This window comes from Lampetra planeri, chromosome 53 (assembly GCF_965212315.1).
Source record: "Lampetra planeri chromosome 53, kcLamPlan1.2.h2, whole genome shotgun sequence".
NCBI classification, from domain to species: Eukaryota; Metazoa; Chordata; class Hyperoartia; order Petromyzontiformes; family Petromyzontidae; genus Lampetra; species Lampetra planeri.
The window spans coordinates 486,297-506,494 of record NC_136159.1 but is presented as its reverse complement, the minus strand read 5'-3'; the positions used below and the strand labels follow the sequence as shown (position 1 = coordinate 506,494).

At 57.2% G+C, this 20,198-nt stretch overlaps 1 protein-coding gene across 1 annotated transcript in view; it reads left to right on the top strand.

The window, feature by feature from the left end:
• The window catches only part of SETBP1 (SET binding protein 1), an 83,001-nt gene extending 63,561 nt beyond the window's left edge, over positions 1-19,440 (top strand). The window contains exons 2-6 of the mRNA XM_078617140.1: positions 3,105-5,469; positions 5,507-5,985; positions 6,431-8,018; positions 15,896-16,399; positions 18,207-19,440. Of these exons, the coding sequence (XP_078473266.1) occupies positions 3,105-5,469; positions 5,507-5,985; positions 6,431-8,018; positions 15,896-16,399; positions 18,207-18,316 (5,046 nt within the window). The 3' untranslated portion in view covers positions 18,317-19,440. The remainder of the gene's footprint in view (positions 1-3,104; positions 5,470-5,506; positions 5,986-6,430; positions 8,019-15,895; positions 16,400-18,206) is intronic.
• The last annotated feature ends 758 nt before the right edge of the window (positions 19,441-20,198 follow it).

Sequence of the window (20,198 nt, the reverse complement as noted above, 5' to 3'; positions counted from 1 at the left end):
AGCCACAGGTCGAGCGAGGCGCGGTGGACACGCAAAGATCCCCCGTATAGCCTGAGCAGACTGTAGGGGCAAGTGCTTGCTCGCGAGCACCTGTGAAGGCCGCCACCGCACACGAGGGGGTGGGTGGCCAACACCGCGCCTGGCCGCCTTTGTCTCCCCAGTGGTGATGATTACGCACCACCCCAGGTACTCATTTGAGGCTGAGTCGACCTAGGGGAGCCCCGTGACCAGTTCATATCATCGTCACTGCTGTTGGCCGCTAGCGGTAATCAAAGTCGGGTCACCGCAGCGCAGCGCTAACTACACACACGTGTGTAGCTACACTACACACACACGTGTGTGTAGTGTAGCTCTAACCGGCACACTACACACACACACGTGTGTAGCTACACTGCACACATACACGTGTGTGTGTGTAGTGTAGCTCTAACCGTTACACTACACACACGTGTGTGTGTATGTGTGTACATGTTATGTTGGCATAGTGCACATGCACAGGTAAGTGTGTGTTCAGCGAGGGGTTTTTTAATCCGCCCGCATTCGTAATGCCCTCCCGCCTGCCAATATTTAACGCCATTTCACTTTTACGAGTTATTTACTTTTCCGCGGGCGGGGGAGTGGCGGCGCTCGGGGACACGGAGAGGCCGTCGAGTCGCTTCATGAAGGGGGCCCGTGAGCGCGCTTGGCCTGGACCCCCCGGCTCGTGGCGGACAGACGGCCCCTCGTCAGCTGCTGTGGTGGTGGCAGGGCGGGACGGGGCAGACTCCAGCATAGCGCACGCGGCACGCGGCTTCGATGTGTAAGAACGAACGCGAGGCCTTTGGGTTTAACAAAACGCATCTTCGCCTCTCCTCCTGACCCAACACTCGTGCGATGTTTCGTCACAACAGCCTGTCCCGGGCCAGAGGGGGGGGGGATTTTCGTGCGTAACGCAATGCTCCGTGTCGGGTGGCGGTCTCTGACTGCGTGGACGCGTCTCAGCTTTCTCCACCGACAGCGCCACGCTACGTCTAGAGGGCCTCCTCGTCTCCCCCCCCCCGTGTCTCTCTCCCTGTGTTTCCCCCTGTGTCTCGTCTCCCCTGTGTCTCTCACCCTGTGTCTCTCACCCTGTGTCTCCCCCTGTGTCTCGTCTCCCCTGTGTCTCACCCTGTGTCTCGTCTCCCCCCTGTGTCTCCCCTGTGTCTCTCTCCCTGTGTCTCCCCCTGTGTCTCGTCTCCCCTGTGTCTCACCCTGTGTCTCTTTCCCTGTGTCTCACCCTGTGTCTCGTCTCCCCCCCGTGTCTCGTCTCCCCCCGTGTCTCGTCTGCGATGCGACGGGACCCCCCCCTCACCTTCCCCGGCTACCCCCCGGCCGTGACCCACACACAAACTCAACACGGCCGTGACCCACACACGTCTACTACACACGCGTGCTGGTAGCACGTCTACACACGCGTGTACACACCAGCACGTCTACACACACACACGCGTGTACACACACGTGTACACACACACGCGCGTATACACACGTGTACACACACACGCGTGTACACACGGGCGCAAGGGCGCAGAACGCCCAATTCCGCCAATCGCAACTGTGTGAGTGTGTGGCGCACACGCGCACACACATGCGGCATGCACGTGCTATGGTGTGTGTGTGCACGCGCGCGCGTGTGTGTGCGACTGTGCTTGTGTGTGTGGGGAGCGGTGGTGTAGCGGTTAGCGCGCCGCGCAACGAACCCGGCGACCCGAGTTCGATTCCCGTTCACATCGGTGACGATTATCTGAACCGGTCCTGAGCGTCCTCTAGGTCGACTCAACCTCAAATGAATACCTGGCACGACGTGTTAACATCGCGTGCCGTGCCGGCCTTCATAGGTGCTCGCTTAACAACACTTGCCCCAACAGTCTGTTAAGGCTAAACGGGGGGACCTTTGTTTTTGTGTGTGTGTGTTTGTGTGTGTGTTTGTGTGTTTGTGTGTGTGTTTGTGTGTGCGTGCGTGCGTGTGCGTGCGTGCGTGCGTGTTCGTTTGTGCGTGTGCGTTTGTGCGTGTGCGTTTGTGCGTGTGCGTTTGTGCGTGTTTGTGTGTGTGTGTGTTTGTGTGTGTGTGTTTGTGTGTGTGTGTTTGTGTGTGTGTTTGTGTGTGTTTGTGTGTGTGTGTGTTTGTGTGTGTATGTTTGTGTGTTCGCACGTGCGCGAGTGTGCCACTGTCTTCTTGCGCGGCTCTGCACGACCTGAATCTGGGCGACTGCCAAAACCCTTTCATGCTTTGCCAGGCCAGGCCAGCCTCGTCTGAATGTTAATGATGACCGTTCTGCAGCATTTCGGGAAGAGGGGGGTGGGGGGCAGAGGACAAACTGCTTTGTTTAGGCCGCTATTCAGTGCTTTCTGTGCTGTGTTTTTTCTTAAGCGATGTAAACCCCCCCCCTCTTGATGCGTGGTCTAATCACCGTTGAACATGGCCTATAGGTTTATTACCGTGTGCGAGTGGGTATCTATTTAAATTAACCCGCATAATTGTATCGTGTGCAACAATGTGATAGGAGGCGTGGAAGAGCCCTGACTCAGTCTATCTCGCGGCCGTGCTCGTGCACAGATAACGGACCCAGGGCAATATCATTTCCGTAAAAATGTTAATAATGAAAATCGCACTGTACGTTTAACTCATGGCGTTTACGAACGGCGCTGCGTGTGTGTGTGGTTGGTGCTTACTAACAGCACTTGCTAACAACACTTGCCCCAACGGTCTGTTAAGGCTATATGGGGGATCTTTGCCTGTTGTGGTCGGCAAATAACGTTTCCGGATTAATTTCCTGAATTGTTTTCTGTAAATTCCAGATTCTCACGGATGTAACATGAACACGCTCTTGTGATGAATGAGATTTTTACTTCGTAAACCTTCGTAGTTTTGCGACAGTTAAAGGAATTCTACGATGAGGAGTGGGACGCGTCCGAGAGGGCGTCCACGGCTCCACGGGGGAGATGCAGCAGCGGTGGAAACGGCTCGTGTTGCAGGTGCCGCATCGTTCGTGGTGGGAGGCCTTCATCCAGCAGTGGATTGCCCGTGGCTGAGGATGATGACGCACATTAAACTTTACATTTTGTTGTTGTCTCTTCTTCAACAGAGCGATCACCAGTTTCACAATAACCACAACAACCACCACAACATCATCATCAAGCAGCAGGCCGAGGAGACCAGGCTGCAGTGCCTCCACATCTCACGACAACAGCAGCAGGAGGAGGTGGAGGACATCTGCAGAGAGCAGCAGGGGCCAGGCGTGGGAGGTGTCGCTGCGGAAGAGCCGCTGAGCCGGGCGGTGGACAAACCGCAAGGGAGCTTCTCCCCGGCGGTGAGAGGGGGCGCCCCGGGGAGCGAGGCGGTCGCAGATGACGACTCGGCGGCATTTGGCGCCGTGAGGGCGGCATCGGCGACCGCCACCTTCCGGCCGAGCACCGGCGGCGAGAGGAGCAGAACTGCGAGGCCCAGAAGAGCGAGCGGCGCGGCGCCGGGTGATGGTGGCAGGCAGCGGGCGATGGACGAATACTTTCAGCAAGAGTTTGGCTGCGTGCCGTCCGTGTCGCCCGCCGACCTGGGCGCGGCGGCGGCCGACCGCTGCTCGGCGTTCGCCGGCGAGGACGGCGGCGCCGACGAGGAGGAGGAGGAGGGCGCCGCCTCCGAGGACAAGCTGGGCTCCATCGAGCTGAGTGCCGACATCATCAACAATGGCTTCCACAGCAAGGCCTATGGCGCCGTGGCCTCCGAGTCGACGGACGACTGCAGCACGCTCGACCCGTCCGAGCTGCGCCTGGACGAGGACATCGGCGAGATGGAGGAGTTCGCCAGCCACTTCCGGCCCACCACCCGGCGGCAAGGCAACAACAACAACGACGACGACGACGACGACGAGGAGGGGGAGGGGCTCGGGGGCTTCCTGGAGAACGACGAGGAGGAGTCGGGTTGCGTTCCGGCCGATGTGGCCGCCCTGGGAGTCGGGGACGATGTGGGGGACGTGGGGCTGGTGGAGCGGGGCGTCGTATACGCTCCGGAGGATTTCTGCGTCTCCCCGTGCGCCTCCACGTTCTCGGGCTCCGTGTCGGCGGCGAGCCCGCTCTCCTCGCCGCTCTACCTGAGCCCTCGTTGCCCTGTCGGCTCGCTGGAGGACAACGCCTCGGTCGCGGACCAATCCGCGGATTCGTTTCTGTACGAGGACCGGCGCCCGGCGCGCGACTGCGGCTACGAGGAGTTCGAACGCAGCCTGGAGAACGTCCTGGAGGGCAAGCCACTGGCGGGAGTCGGAGGGGACGCCGCTTCTCCGCGCCCCGAAGCGGAGATTCTCGCGTGCGGCCCGACGGTGATGGTGGAAGCCGTAGAGAACGCGACGGCGGCGTTGCCGTCAGAGACGAGTTGCCCGGAGGAAGGGGAGACCCCGGCCCAGTTGACCCCTCAAAGCACGAACCCCTTGGCTGCGCTCGTGGAGTCGACCTTTGACCCCGTGGGGGCGGAGTCTCCCGAGCCGGGAGACCCGCGCGTGGTGGCCAAGAAGAAGAAGCGGCGGCAGCCGAGGGGCAAGAAAAGTAAGAAGCTCGCGGGGGCGAGCCGCCGCGTCTCGCCGTCTGCGGAAGCGGTCGAGTGCGAGGGAAGCGGCTCGCCCGTCGCCATCGATGCCAGGGGCTCGCCGAGAAGTTCACCAGTGGACGGAGTCGCCGCCGCCACTGTCGCCGCCGCTGCTGCCGCCGCCGCCACGCCGGACGCAGCGGAAAGCAATGACGACGAGGAGTCGGCGCCCGCCGTCGTTTCCAACGCCGCGTCGCCGAGCGACGGCACGACGGGAGAGCCGCGACAAGCGGCGTTCGCGAAGGAGGAGTGCTCGGTTTCTATTCCGCCCGTGTTGCCTGGCGGTCCCCAAAAGCCTGCGGACAAAATCAAGAAGAGCTCAAAATCCAGACTGAGAAGTCTCAATGAGCGCAGGATTAAGCTCGGCCGCTTGAACCGCGAAAGCAAAATGCTCCGCGTGGAAGCGATGAAGCAGCTGCAGGTGGAGAGTGCTCTACCCGGGGCAAAGGATGCGGACGAAGCATCATGCGGCTCTTCTCCACGCCAGCCCAGCGCGCTGTACTCCCCGCTCTACACAAACGTGTCCAGTTTGACCGTGCAGGTGCCCGAAAAGAAGAGACGGGGGCGACCTAGGAAGGAGCTCTCATTCGGCGGCGGCGGCGGCGCATTGAAGTGTCGCGCTCGCGCCGAAGATGACGATGCCTTCGGCTGCACGGATGGGTTCGGCCGAGGTTGCGTTCATATTTTCTCCGCGTCAGAAATCGCAACCGAGAGCGACGAACTTCTCCCGGCCGACGGGACTTGGGGGCCTGGCGCCGTCCCCGGCGACGAGCCCCGACCGAGCGCCAAGAGGCCGACCGATCGCAAGTTCCTCAAGAAGATCAACAAAATGAAAGGACTCAAGAGGGAGAGGATTCTCAGCCAGATCTTCTCCGGCTCGAAGGGCGGCCCGCACGGCGCTACCGACGTCAGCCGCGAGGCCGACCGACCGACGATCATCGCCGCCGCCGCCCCCCCCCAAGGTCAAGAAGAGGCAGCAGATCCATGTGAGCAAGAAGGGCACCATTTACGTCGGCAAGAAGAGGGGCAGGAAACCGAAGGCGCCGTCGGAGGCCCCGGGCACGGCCGCCGCCGCGCCGCAACCCAGGCCACTGCCGCCGCAGTCGTCGTCCTCGTCGCATCCTCAGTCGTCGCCGTCGAGTTTCCACGCGTCGGCGTCGCCGTTCTCGCTCCCGTCGCCCGCGACGACGCAAGCGCCGGGCTTCAGCGGCGGCCTGGAGAGCCCGGCGAGCGACGCGGGGGGCTACCCGGCCGTGTCGCTCCTGCCTGGGCCCCGTCCGAGCCGCATCCTGCCGACCAAGGCCATGCTCAAGTTCTCCGGCGAGAGGCCCAATTTCTCGCCGCCGCTCCCCACGTCTCCGTCGCACTGCTCCGAGATCTCCCTGCTCAAGGTAGCGCTCCTCATCCCCGGCAAACGGAACCCTCAGGGTTATGCGCAGGCCCCACTGGGTGTTAAGAACCGGCCGTTGTTATTTGACTTTAGGTAGGTTGTCAATAGATAATGTGTAATGTGACAAATTGGCCAGAGCCATTTTCTCTCCGTCACTTTGTTAGCACGTTACGTGAAACCAATGTAGTGGATCGACTTTGTTGAGTAATTGCGAACAGAATCGGTGGTGGTGTTTTTTTTGTCTCGCAATTCGCACGTTAAATTCCCACTGTAGACGAAAGTGTTCATCACCGACGCAATTCGATGACCTTTCCCCATTTGGAGTCACAATTTGCTTAGTTTTTTTTTGCACGAATCGATGACGCTCTTGACCCGACCAAGTGTGAGGAGCGCAGTGCCCCACCGACCGCCTGTTGCTGCCGCTCCCACCCCCCCCCCCCTACCAGGAGGCGACGCCGTCTCCCATCAGCGAGTCGCACAGCGAGGAAACCATCCCCAGCGACAGCGGCATTGGCACAGACAACAACAGCGTGTCGGGGCGCGCCGACAAGCGGGATGGCCTCCGCACGGCGTCGGCCGCTGTCGTCGCGGCCGCCGTGACTGCGGCGGCCGCTCGCAGCGCCGCCCGACGACCGGGCTCCTTCGTTTCTTCCGCATCGCCCTCGGACGCCGTCGCCGGCCCAGCCCGTCCGTCGCCGCCGCCGCTCGGGGAGAGTCTGCGACGCCGGCGCAGGAGCGGCGCTTTCCGGCAGGACAAGCCGAAGAGGCCGAGGCAGCACAAGCGGCGCAAGAAAGGGCAGGACCCCGGCTTCCTGGCCGAGCTGGAGGAGCTGACGCGGCTGCTGGCGCGGTGCCGCGTCGGCGGGGGGCGCTCGCGCCGCCGTGACGCCGAGCCGCGCCACCGCCGCCTGCCCAGCATCTTCTGCGTGAACTTCCCGACGCCGCGTGCGCCGCCGCCGCCGCCATCCCCGTGCTACTACGGTTCGGCGCCGGCGTTCCGCGTGGATGACGAGGCGAGGTCCAGGAAGCGGCGGCGCGGGAGGCCTCCCAAGGCGCCCGACGATGTCCCCGTGACGACGCACGGCGCCGGGGGCTACGGTTCCGTGCCCGGCGGCGTTTACTACGGCCCCTACGGCCTGCCGTACGGCTCCCTGGCCGTTCCGGCGGCAGCGGCCGGCGGGGTGAACCTGAGCTGCTGCTACGGTTCGTTCGGAACGTCGGCGTACCCCGCGGCTCAGCCCCACGGCGCCGGCCGGGCGGCGCCACCGCTGCCGCCGCTCCCGCCGCTCCTGCCGGCCGCACGCGACTCCGGGACCTCCCCCTTGCCGTCCAGAGCGGAGAAGCATTGGTGCCGCGAGTGGAAGCCGCACCACCAGCAGCAGCGGCAGCGGCAGCACAGGGCGGGGCACGCGCTGGCGCCCGATGGATGGCGCGCGCCGTTCCACTCGGCGGGGAGAACTCACGCGATTCACCGTCGGGGCGATGACGTCGACACGAAGTTTAAGTGCGAGTGCGGCCGTAAGCATCGCGAGCGCGGGAAGGCCAAGCGGCGGCAGCGGCGGCAGCGGCGGCAACACTCGCTCGGTGCCCGCGCGCCGTCGGCCGAGCCGACGCTCCCGGGCAGGAGCCCGGCGCCTGTGGGGGGCGAGCCCGGGCCAGCGGCCGCGGGCGTCGGGTGGGAACGGAGCGAGAAACGTCCGCCGTGGAGCCGTGCGGACGCCGGGGCGTGCCGATCGGCAAGCGCGTCGGCACGGGTGAACCGGGCGGCCTCCTGCGACGGGGCCGGCGACGCCTCCGACCCGCGGCGCCGCTCGGAGAAGAGGAGGAAGTCCTCCGCCTCGTCCTCCTCCGCCTCGTCCTCCTCCCGCTCCTCGTCGTTGCGGGAGCGGACCTTCGCGCCGTCGGAAAGGACGGCGGCCGCGGCGGCGGCCGGGCTCTTGGGGGACGCCAGGAGAGACCGGTCGCTCGCCGCCGCCGCGGTCGCGTTCCGGCAGGGAGAGCAGCCGAGGACGGCGGACGCGTCGCCCCGAGCAGGTTGGTGCGGGGCCCGGCGACGAGCCGGCCGGCCGGACGGCGCAGCGGCTTAGATCCTGGCTTGGGTTGGGGGGGGGGGGCGGTTGACTCGGCCCCTCATCTCCCCCCGGGGTCGATCAAAGGAAGTCGAGGGCGGACGCCCCATGGTTAGATTCCGCCTCGCCACCCCCCTCGCCTCGGGGCTGTGAAGGGCTGGATAAGCACCGATACCCTCAATGCTCATTTGTGGAGGAAATCATCTCGATTCTCTAAATTGATTCAAAGAAGGCACTCAGATCTGCCTCATGTTTCTTTTTTATGGTGGTTTTCTCTTCTTCTGTATTTTTCTCCATCGAATGCTGGTTGGATGTCATTCCTTCTACGCTGATTTGAGAGGTGATTGCGTTCCACACATTATCCGCTGAAGTTCTATGTTTGTATGTCGAACTTCTTTCGCATCGTACGTAGACAAACGTGCTCATCGGAGGTGCGGGGGTAGGATGCAGTGTGCACGAAGCAGACCTCCTCTTACTCACGACCCTATTGCCCGTGAACGTTATAATCCACAGGAGCTGCTATTATTCATCGTATTATTCTGCCTATTTGCAATTATTCTCCGAATTTTCCCACGCATACCTTTAGTTAAGTCGAGGATAACCCCACGGAAAAAAATAAGATCTGCAATGTCTGGCCCGGCGGAAGCGCGTTTGCCGATTGTCGCGTAGGATCATGGTTCAAATCCGGCGGGCCGCCCCGGTTTGGGTGCAGCGACCGGCAAACACCGTGCACTCGCCTGCTTCACGGTCCCGTGGCGCCATTCGCCACGGCGGGGCCCGTCGCGTTGTTCAAGAGTGGCTCCGGCAAGTTGGCTCATTGGGGATCGCACATACACGGCAAGATTGCTCACTGTGATAGCGCCGCGCTATAAGACTGGCACGGGATACCAACCGTACTCGCTGACTGTTGTTGTTGTTTGTGGGAAGCAGCACGGTGATTAGCACGCCGTGTGGGCAAGACATTTCTAGGAACTCGCGTAGAGAAGCGCGGGAGACTTTTCTGCGCACGCCACCTCCTTGTATTTTTTGGCGACTTGAGCAAGGTCCTCTCTCCGGTTCCCCTCCTCATTTTGAAGCTGAAGCCTCAGTGAGGCTTCCCCGGGTACAGAAACAGAAAGAATGTTTTTATTTTTTGTACGGGGAGTGATGGCGCCGTGGTTAGTGCGCGACGCACTGAACCCCACCCCCCCCCCCCCCCCGGTCAGCTCGAGGTAAATTCCTGGTTAGAGAGAATACAAATCGCTGGCGAGTGTTCATCTCGCGTTTGAACTGGCCATGTCACTTCACCGACCCTCACTGACCAGCGTGGTGAAGTATAGCCAACCGGTAACCGGCAGGGGGTGTGGCGGTCTTCGTCTCGCAGAGAATTGGCAAAGGATCCGTAAATGCGATGATGATGATAATAATCTACTACACAGATTATTTAATTAACTTTCATCATCGCGTAACCATTACCCCCCCCAGCCCCACATTATCACCAAACAACCGACACGACACACACACAACTTTACTCGGCAGCGTGGGGTGTATTTGGAGGCTCAATTTGATGATGAGAAACAGAAGACCCATCGGGACTGATGGGAGATGTGTCCGTAGCTGCCAACTGCGACACCCGTACGGATCAGAGGCGCGGGGGGGGGGGGGTAACACTGGCAAAGGAAACAAAAGCTGAAGAGTGCGCAAAGAAGCGTGGAGAGAATTGAACGCTTGGGGAGAGAAGCACGCGGAGCGGAGGCCAAACACAAATCGGAGGCATTGCGGTGACCGTGGGCAGCGAGTAAAGCCCGGGCACAGACCGGCGGCGGAAGGGCACGCGTGTGTTTTACGTTTATGTTGAACTTCTGTCGCACCCGACGGAGTCACACCGCGCTAATCGGAGGTGCGGGGACACGGCGGCCAAAGGAGAAAGCGCGTCGGAGAGGCAGGCCACCGCGGAGATGGAGCGGTGAAACAGATCTGATGCGCGTCGTCGTGACGGGGTTGCCACTAGAGGCTGTGACAGTCACGACGGGGCTAATACGGTAATCATCGAATCCTGAATCGAATCGCCGCCGCTCGGCCTCCCCATCTCCCAGTGTACGCCGACCATCAGACCTCAGAAGCTAAGCAGAGTTGAGCCCTGAGAGTGCTTGGATGGGTGACCGGCAGGCACGCCCGGTTGGCGTGGGTTCTGTTTACACGGGGGTCAGCAGAGGGCAGCGAGTTACAAACCCCCCAATTGTTGCACCTCACGGCCAGGTACGGTCAGACGACCCCCTCCCCACGCTCGACTCGCCCGGCACCTCATCCAGCAGTGGATCGAGCATATGCACGTACCGCTTTCCCCTGTTCCCCACCCTACCTCTCAATTCCTCCCCCCCCCCATTGTCCCCCCCACTCTCACCCATGACCCTGGGGCTATACCACAAAGCGTACGTCATGCGCCCTGTGTCACGCATGATGGATTGGCCCGCCGAGTTATGGGCAGGTAATTCGGGGTTTAATGTTTAACAGAGCCCGTGCTGGGGCGATTGATGAATGCTTTAACCGCGCTGCCCGGCGGAATCCGGGCTCGCGGCGTCCGGCCGAGTGTGGGTGCCCGGCAGCCCCCCACCCCCTCCTCTGGTGGCCGTGATTCGAGCGCTGGGAAAGAGCCGCGTGCGTCATGACGCGGCCAACGTCTCGAGCGTGCGCGGAGTTGTCGATGGTGGCCGCAGTGCCCCCCCCCCACCACCGACGCCGATCGTCGGCGGCATCGGCACGCGTCGCGAGCGGCTCGCGTTGCCGAGCGCCGGGGAAAGTGCGGAGTGTGTGCGGCCTGTGCGCAGGAAGGCCAAGAGACAAACAACACGGTGCACTGCACAGCCCATTTAAGGAAAACACACTTGCAGCTCAGACACACAAAGATCCCGCCCCCCCGTAGCCTTAACAGGCTGTTGGGGCAAATGTTGTTAGCGAGCACCTGTGAAGGCCGGGAACGGCACACGGGGGTGAGTTGCCAGCACCACGTTCTGCCGCCTTTGTCTCCCCATTGGAGATGTTTACACATCGCACCAGGTAGACATTTGAGGCTGAGCCGACCTAGTTGAAGCCCAAGACCGGTTCAGACAATCTTTGCTGGTGTTGGCCATGAGCTGGAATTTAACTCGGGTCGCCGGGTTTGTAATCACTACACTACCGCTCTGCACGCACACACACACACGCAGACGCATATCCACACACACACACGCAGACGCACGTGCACACAGACGCACGCACACACAGACGCATGCAGACGCATACACATTGAGACCTCCTATTTGATGCGGCCCCCGTGTTTATCACGTATTTATTTTCTCTCAGCCACACCCTACCCTAGGTAGCCCGAGATATGAGCATCCTCCTCCCTGCACACCTCACGACAGATGTAGGCGTAGGTCTGTTCATTGGAAGAAGTAAATAAATACATCTGAAGCAAGCTCGGGGGTTTTTCCTGTGCAGGGTCTCCCCGTTGTATTATAAATATTAAGCGTTTCCACTCCCGAGGTTATGAGGCTCCCACCCACGTGGCTTTCAACATCACTGAGGCAGGACGTGGCGGTCTCAGAAGGCCCCCCCCCCACCCTGTGTCTATATTAAGCTCGGTAAGCTCGTGATTCCAAAGGTATTCCTCTGATCTACACTCGAGCTACCGCGTTCACTTGCACTCCGACACTCTCCGGGCGAGATTCCAACCGCGGCAGGGGGACAAGGGATGGACAGTATCACGACGGGCCCCCAAAGCGTCGTATTAAACTCTGAACTATTACCGACCTCGCCTGGTGTGTACAGGAAGTCGTGCGCTTGATCCCAACCTTGACGCCTGCTGTATATTTGGAGTGTACATGTTCTCTCCGTGGTCGCGTGGATTTTTCTCCGGGTCCTCTGGTTTTTCCCTCCACGTTGAGAATCGACGTGCGTCTGGGAAGTATTTGGCTGCTCTCAGTTTCCACGGGATGTTAATCCACTTCGTTGAGCTCTCATTTGTGGCCATGTCGCTTCGGAAAAAGAGCTACATAGCTGAGTGGGCCTTACCTGGTGAAATAAAATTAGTAAAATAAATAAGAGGGCCACCCCCCCACAATGCCATTCGCCAGGGAGTCTGACACAGTGATGGTGAAGCGACGATAAAATGTCCCAAGTTCTGGACTCGGAGTGGAACCAGGAGGTGTTGGCTCTCCCAGCACCACGCTGGCAGCTGCTGCTGCTCCTGTTCTCAGCGGTGGAGGTCACAGGTCGGGGAGGTGCGGTATCTCAACGGGTCCCCCCTCGCCACCCTCTCCACCGCATGAGCCTGCCATGAGCGGCGTGGCGGGGGCCATGGAAGCCCCACCACCAACAGAGCTCGGCAAGGAGCGGGGAGAGCGGCTCTGATCCGTCAGCGGGTTGACAACGGCCGTGCGCAATTATTAGCGTGAATAGAAATAATTAAATAATTAGCACAAAGACAACATCGTCTCCGCCACCCGCGGGATGTCGACGTCGCCGTGTCGTGGACCCGGAGGCGCCGCCCCTCGCGGCACGACGCCCGGTCCGGTCGGCCGGCGCGGCGCAGCGCGGGCGACGGCCGCCGCCGCCGCTTCGATCCGCGCCGGGACAATCGGCCACTGGGCTGGCAGCGCCGATCGTCTCTGTCATGGGCGGGGTGGGGGGGGCGGAGGGGATGGAGTCGTCGTCATCGCACGCAGCCGGCAATGATGGGAAGCGAGGGTGATGAAGGCTGCGCGGCGCCGTCACGCAAATTGGCTGAATGAGCGGGGAGTGTAGGTCGCGGAGTGGGAGGGGGTGGTCGCTAAACAAAGATAAAGATGCCCCGTGTAGCCTTAACAGGCTGTGGGCGCAAGCGCTGTTAGCGAGAGGCACCTACGGAGGCCGGCACGGCGCACGAGGAGGGGGCGGATGGCTAAAACCACAATGGGTCACCTTTGTCTCCAGAGTGGCAATGTTTATACACCGGGTACTCATTTGAGGCTGAGTCGACCTAGGTCGATGTACAGACACGCTCCCACACAGAGCAGTGGTGGCAGATAGGGGTGGGGGGGGGTGAAGCGTTTTGGGCAAGCGTCCCCCTGTTGGAACCCCAAACATCGGTATTTTATGGATGTTTTAGCAAACAATACATGGAATGTTTGTGTGTGTGTTTTTTGTAATTGTAGGGCCCTTTTAAAAAGCATGATATTTAGAGACTGAAAATGTCTGGATCTGGATCTGCCTCTGACAACACACACGGATACTCTCCGTAAACGCAGAATCACAATATTCATTCATCCTGGAGAAATCCGATGCGCTCAGCGCGGGTCTTGGAGGCCGCGTTTGGGAGCTGTGCTCGCCGCTCGTTTCAGACGTTCACGGTTCGAATCCAGCGGCCGCCCTGGTTATTGCTGCGGGTGCAGTAACAACAGTAAAACCCCTGGACATATGCGAATAAGAGCTTCATAGCTTATCGGATTCCTCCAGTGTGAATAAAGATTCTGATTCTGAACGAGACTGCACATCCTCTGCTGCTTCACACAGCGGCCGTGAAAGATCCCCTCAAGATTCAAATTGGCTACATTTTGAATATTACCAAGTAAATTACTCCTTTGGGATTATATCTCATTGGTAATCATCGCCACCTACTGGCAGACTAATGCCCCAGGTCACCTTTGCGAAAGACACGACATCCTGTTCTCACCCGGTTCAATGAAATCAACTAGATACCGCTCGATGTGGAAGATGGTAGAAAGCGTTGTTGTGGCTGCAGCATCGGCGGCTTTTTCCACAATGCCGCCTTGACTGTGACCGCCGACATCGACTGCTGTGTCAAGCGATGTTAGCGAGCGCCTATTAAGGCGGGCACGGCACCCGAGGGGTGAGGTCACCGACAGCACCGCGCCCGCCCACCTTTGCTACGGCAGTGCTGATGGTTCCAGGCCTCACGAGCTATTTCTATTCGCGGAGTCGAGCCGCTGGTCTGTCCGTGTTTGATGAAGGCAGGGAATGTACACGTACAGTACAACGAAGGATGTCCCTGCACTGTCCTCCGCACAGCTCTGCAGAAAGCCAATAACGCCTGTTATGCAGGACGGTCGCGGATCCGAAGCGACGTTTCCAGGCTCGGCCCTGCTTGGCTTCCGAGCTCTGACGAGACCGGCCGTTTTGCAGCCGGCACTTGCCCATCACGTTTAAGGTTCTTTGAATACAGTGCGTGAAAAATACTTCTCCATTTGGTCGTGAAGCGGTGATAAAAGTGCTTCCTGAATTGGGCCCTGTTTTGCGATGCAATATCTCTTGCGGGAGGGGAGTTTTGGGAAACGCGATAAGAAAAGTGCCGGTCGTGACGGAGAGGGGAGGGACTGAAAGCCTTGCTCCCTTTCTCCCGAGGCTCTCGTCACATGGAGAGCGCCGCGATTTTTTATTTTCAATCGCACGTCCGCAAATATTTATTTCCATGAATAAATCGCTAACGAAGTAGACCGCTCGCATGCTTGAGTTCACGACAATAATACAATGAAACCAAACGGCTCGACCTTGCTTTTCTGAGGCCGCAGCGAACCTTTCCGAGATGACTTCTTAATACTTTGCGGGCACCCGCTTAGCAGCCGAAAGCAAGCGTGTTGCATCACCTCGCACACGCTCGCCTCCTTTCGCCACACAGTTGCACAAACCGTGGCAAGTTGCCTGCTTTTACCGAGCTGCCTCCGCCCGTTATAGACTTTGGCTGCAACGTGACCTCAGGAAAAAGTGGCACCTGAGCCCAATGATTATCTTGCGTCGAGCCTCGGTTCCCCGCTGCTTCTTTAAAGGTCACGTGTGACCTTCTAAGCGGTTCAAGTCCAGCTGAAGGTCCAGCTCGGCGACAGGGCTCCAAGTCACAGGGTTTTGAGTTTGGAACCGCCCCTCCCCAGCCAAGGTAATTGTGGCAAATTCATTCTTTTCTCTGAGGAGGTTTTTTGCTCTTGTACCTGCTGTGCAGCTCTCTACCGATGTGGCTTTTCCGGTTGTGTTGCTAGGAATGGTGTCCCGATTTTTCCCTCCACGTGCTGCAAGCTTCTTTGGGAAATTAACTGAATTTTTCAACCCTGAAACGCACCGGCGATTTCATTTTGAAGTTGATCAAATAAGTACCTCTTTGCAAAAAGCCACTATAACCTGACCGTCTCCTGACATAGGAATGTGGATTTTTGTTTTCTTTTTTTACCACTGGTTCAGGACCACTGACAGAGATAGTTGCTGCACCCACGCTTTGCTAGAGCAGAGAAGTACCCTGAGTGTTTGAATAGTTGAATACAAGCTGGTATCGGTCCATCCTGTGAATGTTTCGAAGTTAAGAATTTAGCAAAACTGTCCTTGCATGAGTGATCTGAAACCTCGTCAAGGCTTCGCCTTCCACCACCAATTTTGGTCACGGTTTTTTATTTATTTACGTGGGTCAAAGGTCGTATGTCATACATCTACACATACAACCGTTTCGTCAACCCACTGCAAAATTATAGCCTCCCCATGCTGTGTGGGTCGTCATAATTATGGTTATTTAATCACACCTCACCAACCTCGTCAGTGCTGGTTGCTAGAAGAGGAGCATAGATGTACAGTACAACAATAGATTTTTCTGCACCGCCCTCTGCTGCCCGCAACCTGCCTATGACAAGCTGGCGTGCATGGTCGTCACTCATCCGTGCATTTTGCAGGCTCAATCCTTCTTATCTTATCAGATCTGATGGGATTGGGTGCATTCTGGGTGACTTTCTCGCAGGCGAAGTTTCTCAGCGTCGATGATTGTGCACGCCCCGGGAGGGTGAGTGTGCTGCAAGTCCCGCGTCGCTCAGTGCCATCGCGTTCTCTCCTCTCCCTCTGCGCCGGCAGATGACCGCGCGAGACCGGAGGCAGCGCACCGGGCAAAGTGGAGCGACGACGCGAGCGGCCAAACCTGGCGACCCGGCAAATTCGACCGCCCGGCCCTAACCCTGACCCGACCGCACGGCCTCGGTCACGTCGGCCAGACCCAGCTCCCGATCCACGGGGCGCACCGGCGAGGCCACAGGGGCCGCGGGCGGCCGCCCAAGGCCCACGAAGACGTCTCCCCGGTGGCCACGGCGGCCACGGCGGCCACGGCGGCCACGGCGGTGGCAGCGCCCAGGGACGAAGATCCGACGTCCGTGGCCTCCGCCTCGAGGGGACGTCTCCCCCCTGTAGGGGACACGGACGACTCTGAAGGGACGAGCGGCATTTCGGACTCGATCGAGCGCGTGGTGCGGAGGGCGGTGCTGCAGTGCTGCTCCCTGCCGCCCCACCGAGGGGAGCCTGCGCCCGATAACGAGCGGGCCGGGAGGAAGCGAAAAGTCGCGGCCGCGGTCCACAGCCACCAAGGTGGGTGGCGCCGATACAGCTCCGCAATTGTGCAGACTCACGAAGATGTTGGCTGGTGTTAAAGTGCATTGAGTCATTCCCTAGGAATACTTGTTTTTTATTCTGCAATGCAGATTTGTTTTAATTATGGCAGTTTAAATATTGCGCAGTAGGGAAACACTTTTACAGTGTGTGTGCATTTTTTTCCTTTGAGAGGAAACTATGATTTTGATTAATGTACGTTTTATGATAAGGATGTTCTCCCCATTTCAAAATGATTTTGAAAAAATCTTAAAATCAGGCCCAGATTATGAAATGTTTTTGTTAAGTGTCTTCTTAATTCTTATCCCCGGATCTGCCCGTCGACGTTTATCTGCGCAATGCGGAGTGAGCGGCCTATTGTGGCCATCGTTTGGGCCCTGCACATGGGGGGGCGTTTGTGCCGTAGTCGCCTCCCCACTGCTTTTGTGAGCGCGAGTTCGATGCCGGGATCTCGGCCGCCGAGGTCACGGCGTTGGTTGCGCTTGTGCTCGTGACCGAAGGCCGCGTGAGACGTCGTCATCGCCATGGCATTGTCGCAGAGAGTGACGTCAGATTAGCTCGGTTGTATGTGTGTATATTATAATCGGAGGTGCGGGGGAAGGACAACAACCTAAACACAAAAAGCAGTTCTGAAGAAATTAGTTTTCAATCTAGATGATTTAAAAGTGCATTGCTCCAGTAGCTTCGTAATATTGGAAGGAAGAGCGTTCCAGACGGCCACAAAAGCACATCTGAAAGCGCGTGATGCAGTGACCATCTTTGTTTGATGGCTACATACAGTACGTACAGTACGAAAGAAGTTCAATACTTTCTCTACGTCACGTTGTCACTTCCTGCCAACAGTGGAAAACGACCTGACGTTAAATTGCTTCTCTTACATGTGTAACTTCACGTTTATAATTGCTAAAATGATCAAATATAGTGCATAAACAATGAAAGTTTTTGAAATATAATACATATTGAAATACGAAATAATATCCAATATTGGTCATAAATATCTGAAAATCCAATGAAGGATTTCCCTCGCTTTAGGAGGTCGATGCATTCCAATCAAGGTGCACAAAGTGAAACCCCACAAGACAGCTGCTTGCCGAGTAGCGCACACAGCACACACACACGCAATGTTGTCCCACGTCTGACCACATAGCTGCATATGAGTGAATTCATACCGCATGAAGTTAATTTGGGGTATTAATGGGTTAGCGACATGTACGTGAAATCGCACAAAACGACCTCGCGTAGAGCGAAGGAAACCTGTATCTGGAAAAATGTCAATCAAAACTATTTTTGTGTATGAGGAGCGGTGGTGCGGTGGTGAGCACACTTTGCTCTGGACACCGCGGCTTGAGTTCTATTCCAATCCAGGGCCAACATCAGTGGCGATTGATCGCTGAACTGGCCATGGGCCAACTCCATCTTCACCAGCCTGCGCTGGTCACGTATGGTCATAGATTAGCACGGCTGGCCACGTATCTATTGTGCGAACAAGTTCAACATAATAATTGTTTTTTTACCCTTCTATCTGGCCAATTATCATATTTTTACTGGCAAATGAGGTTCCCATGGTGTAAGTTCAACATACATAAATATAAAGATCCCCCATGGCCAAAGGGTGTTCTAAGGGGTGGGGGGGGGGGACTTCCTGGTAAACATGGGCAAACGTTGGTTCAACCGTTCCAACCCCATGCTGACTGATGGCAGAGCGTTGCCTGTTTATTGGGTTCATCCAGCCGTGGGAGGACAAAGGGCTAATAATGTGTGGCGCGTGTTTTTGTTTCCATTTCAGGAAGAACTGTGATTCTGCATCCTCATCCGTGTGAGAGAACGGACCCAAAGTCGCACTTACCGTTCAAACGGAGGGAGGACAAACTTAGACTGGTCACGCAGGAGCACTGACCGGGGGATGGTTTCGAGGCCTGCTCGCCTTGCGCGGTGGATGTTGTGAGAAGTGAAACGGAAACGAGCACTTGATGACGTGGGAGCGACTCCTGCCCAGGATTTGCGCGGATCCCATTCCCCGTTGTCCTCGGGCGCGTCGCCACCGTCCCTGCGGAACTACAAATGCAGCGGCTTGCATCGTGGCCCTCTGTTCGGTCTGCGCAGATGGTGAAGGGTGCGGGGGGGTCACGACCACGCAAACAGAAACCACGACGACGACGACCACAGCGTCGGCACTGTGGGTGCCGGTGCCACTCGCTCACCGTTTGCTGATCAATGCACTTGGAGGATTTAGGAAGAGCAGCCGAGCACGGGGGAGTTTTAAACGCGTGAAGAAGGCTGCAGAGCGAGCGACGGCTCCCAGCTGTTGGACTGGAAAACACACGCTGATAGCCAACTTACGGCACCATTACAAAGGCAGCATCATCATCATCATCATCAATCGCCATCAGTGCCAGCAAGACGCTCATTTAAGTGTTTTGCACCCGTACCCAGTGGAAGTAGCGATGTGAAGACGGACTGAGCGACGGACCGCGAGCGGACAGTGGCGTCTGCCGCCCTCCACTCGCTATGGAGGTTTGTCGGAGGATGGGGGCATACATGGTCCTGTCTTGCCTTAGTGAAGCGTATTTTATAATTGTTCATAATTGCTCAATTGTTTATTATTGTTTAACGCTGTCCACGAAGATATTGGTGGAGAGAGCGAACGTCAACGGACGCAACGCGAGATTTAAAACGGCAGCGGGTTTTTTTTTAAACGAACGTTGGCAGCTTTTTACGTATTACATAAAAATAAAGAATATATTTTGAATCTGATTTTAACGAATTGCGTGGAAACCATGGACAAGTGAGTAACTTATACTGTGGTCGTGCATCTGTAGCATTTGTCACGAGTAAGGTCCTGAGTTCCGTAAGGGTGCGCGTGGTTTTTTTGTTCGATACATTTTTGTAAGCGACATTTTTCGCCGGCCAAGAAAAATCGAGCGGTTCCAAACTCGGCTGATCATCGCTCTACTTGCACTGAATTTTGTTCACTCTGTTTTTTTTTTATTTTGCATTAATAAAATGTTGACCTTTTTAAACTCGCCAAATGTATTTCTAATTTGCCGAGTTTAAGCCGAAACCAAAAACAGTCCAATCGCTACATCTGTGGCTTCATATCGGAGTGCAGGGCGTTATGATTCATTGCTAACTACCGCGGTAGAGAATGTAGCAACGTCATCTTTTCTACTCACTCTTCATTGTGAATCTGTGACGAGCAGTAAGTAAGCCATTGGTGTTCATCATAAAAGTACTTGATCTCTTCTCCAGATTCTATAAGAAGCTGTTTGAATCCCAGTATTATCCTGGACACGAGATGTTCCATCTCAGCGCATTTTTCCAGTGAAATATTTCGATGAATCGAATAACTTGCTGGTACTTTAAGTTATGTGCAAGCAAGTAAACAGTGGCTGCTCTGCGGGAAGACTCAAGCCACCCATAGGAATGTGGAATTTCCAGCATTGCCTTGGGGGCTGTAAACAGGAGCTGAGCACAAATGCCTCGATTATGATTTCAGCAGGAAAATGGAAAGTGGGTTTTGAGAAGAGAGCCATCAATCAAGTCGGGTTTGAGATGCATACAAAATGAATAAAATTAGTTTTTAATCATTTAAATGTCAACTAATGAAACGTGTAATTCCACTGAGAAGCAATGTGACAAACTGCATTTAAGCATCTTCAAGCATTAGGAATGTTTGTGTAAATCAAACCACTTGGATTCAGCCAGTTATGTTGATCTTGCCGCGATGGCGTTCACGGGGAGCAGCACTAACACGACCGACGGGCAAGGTATCGCGACA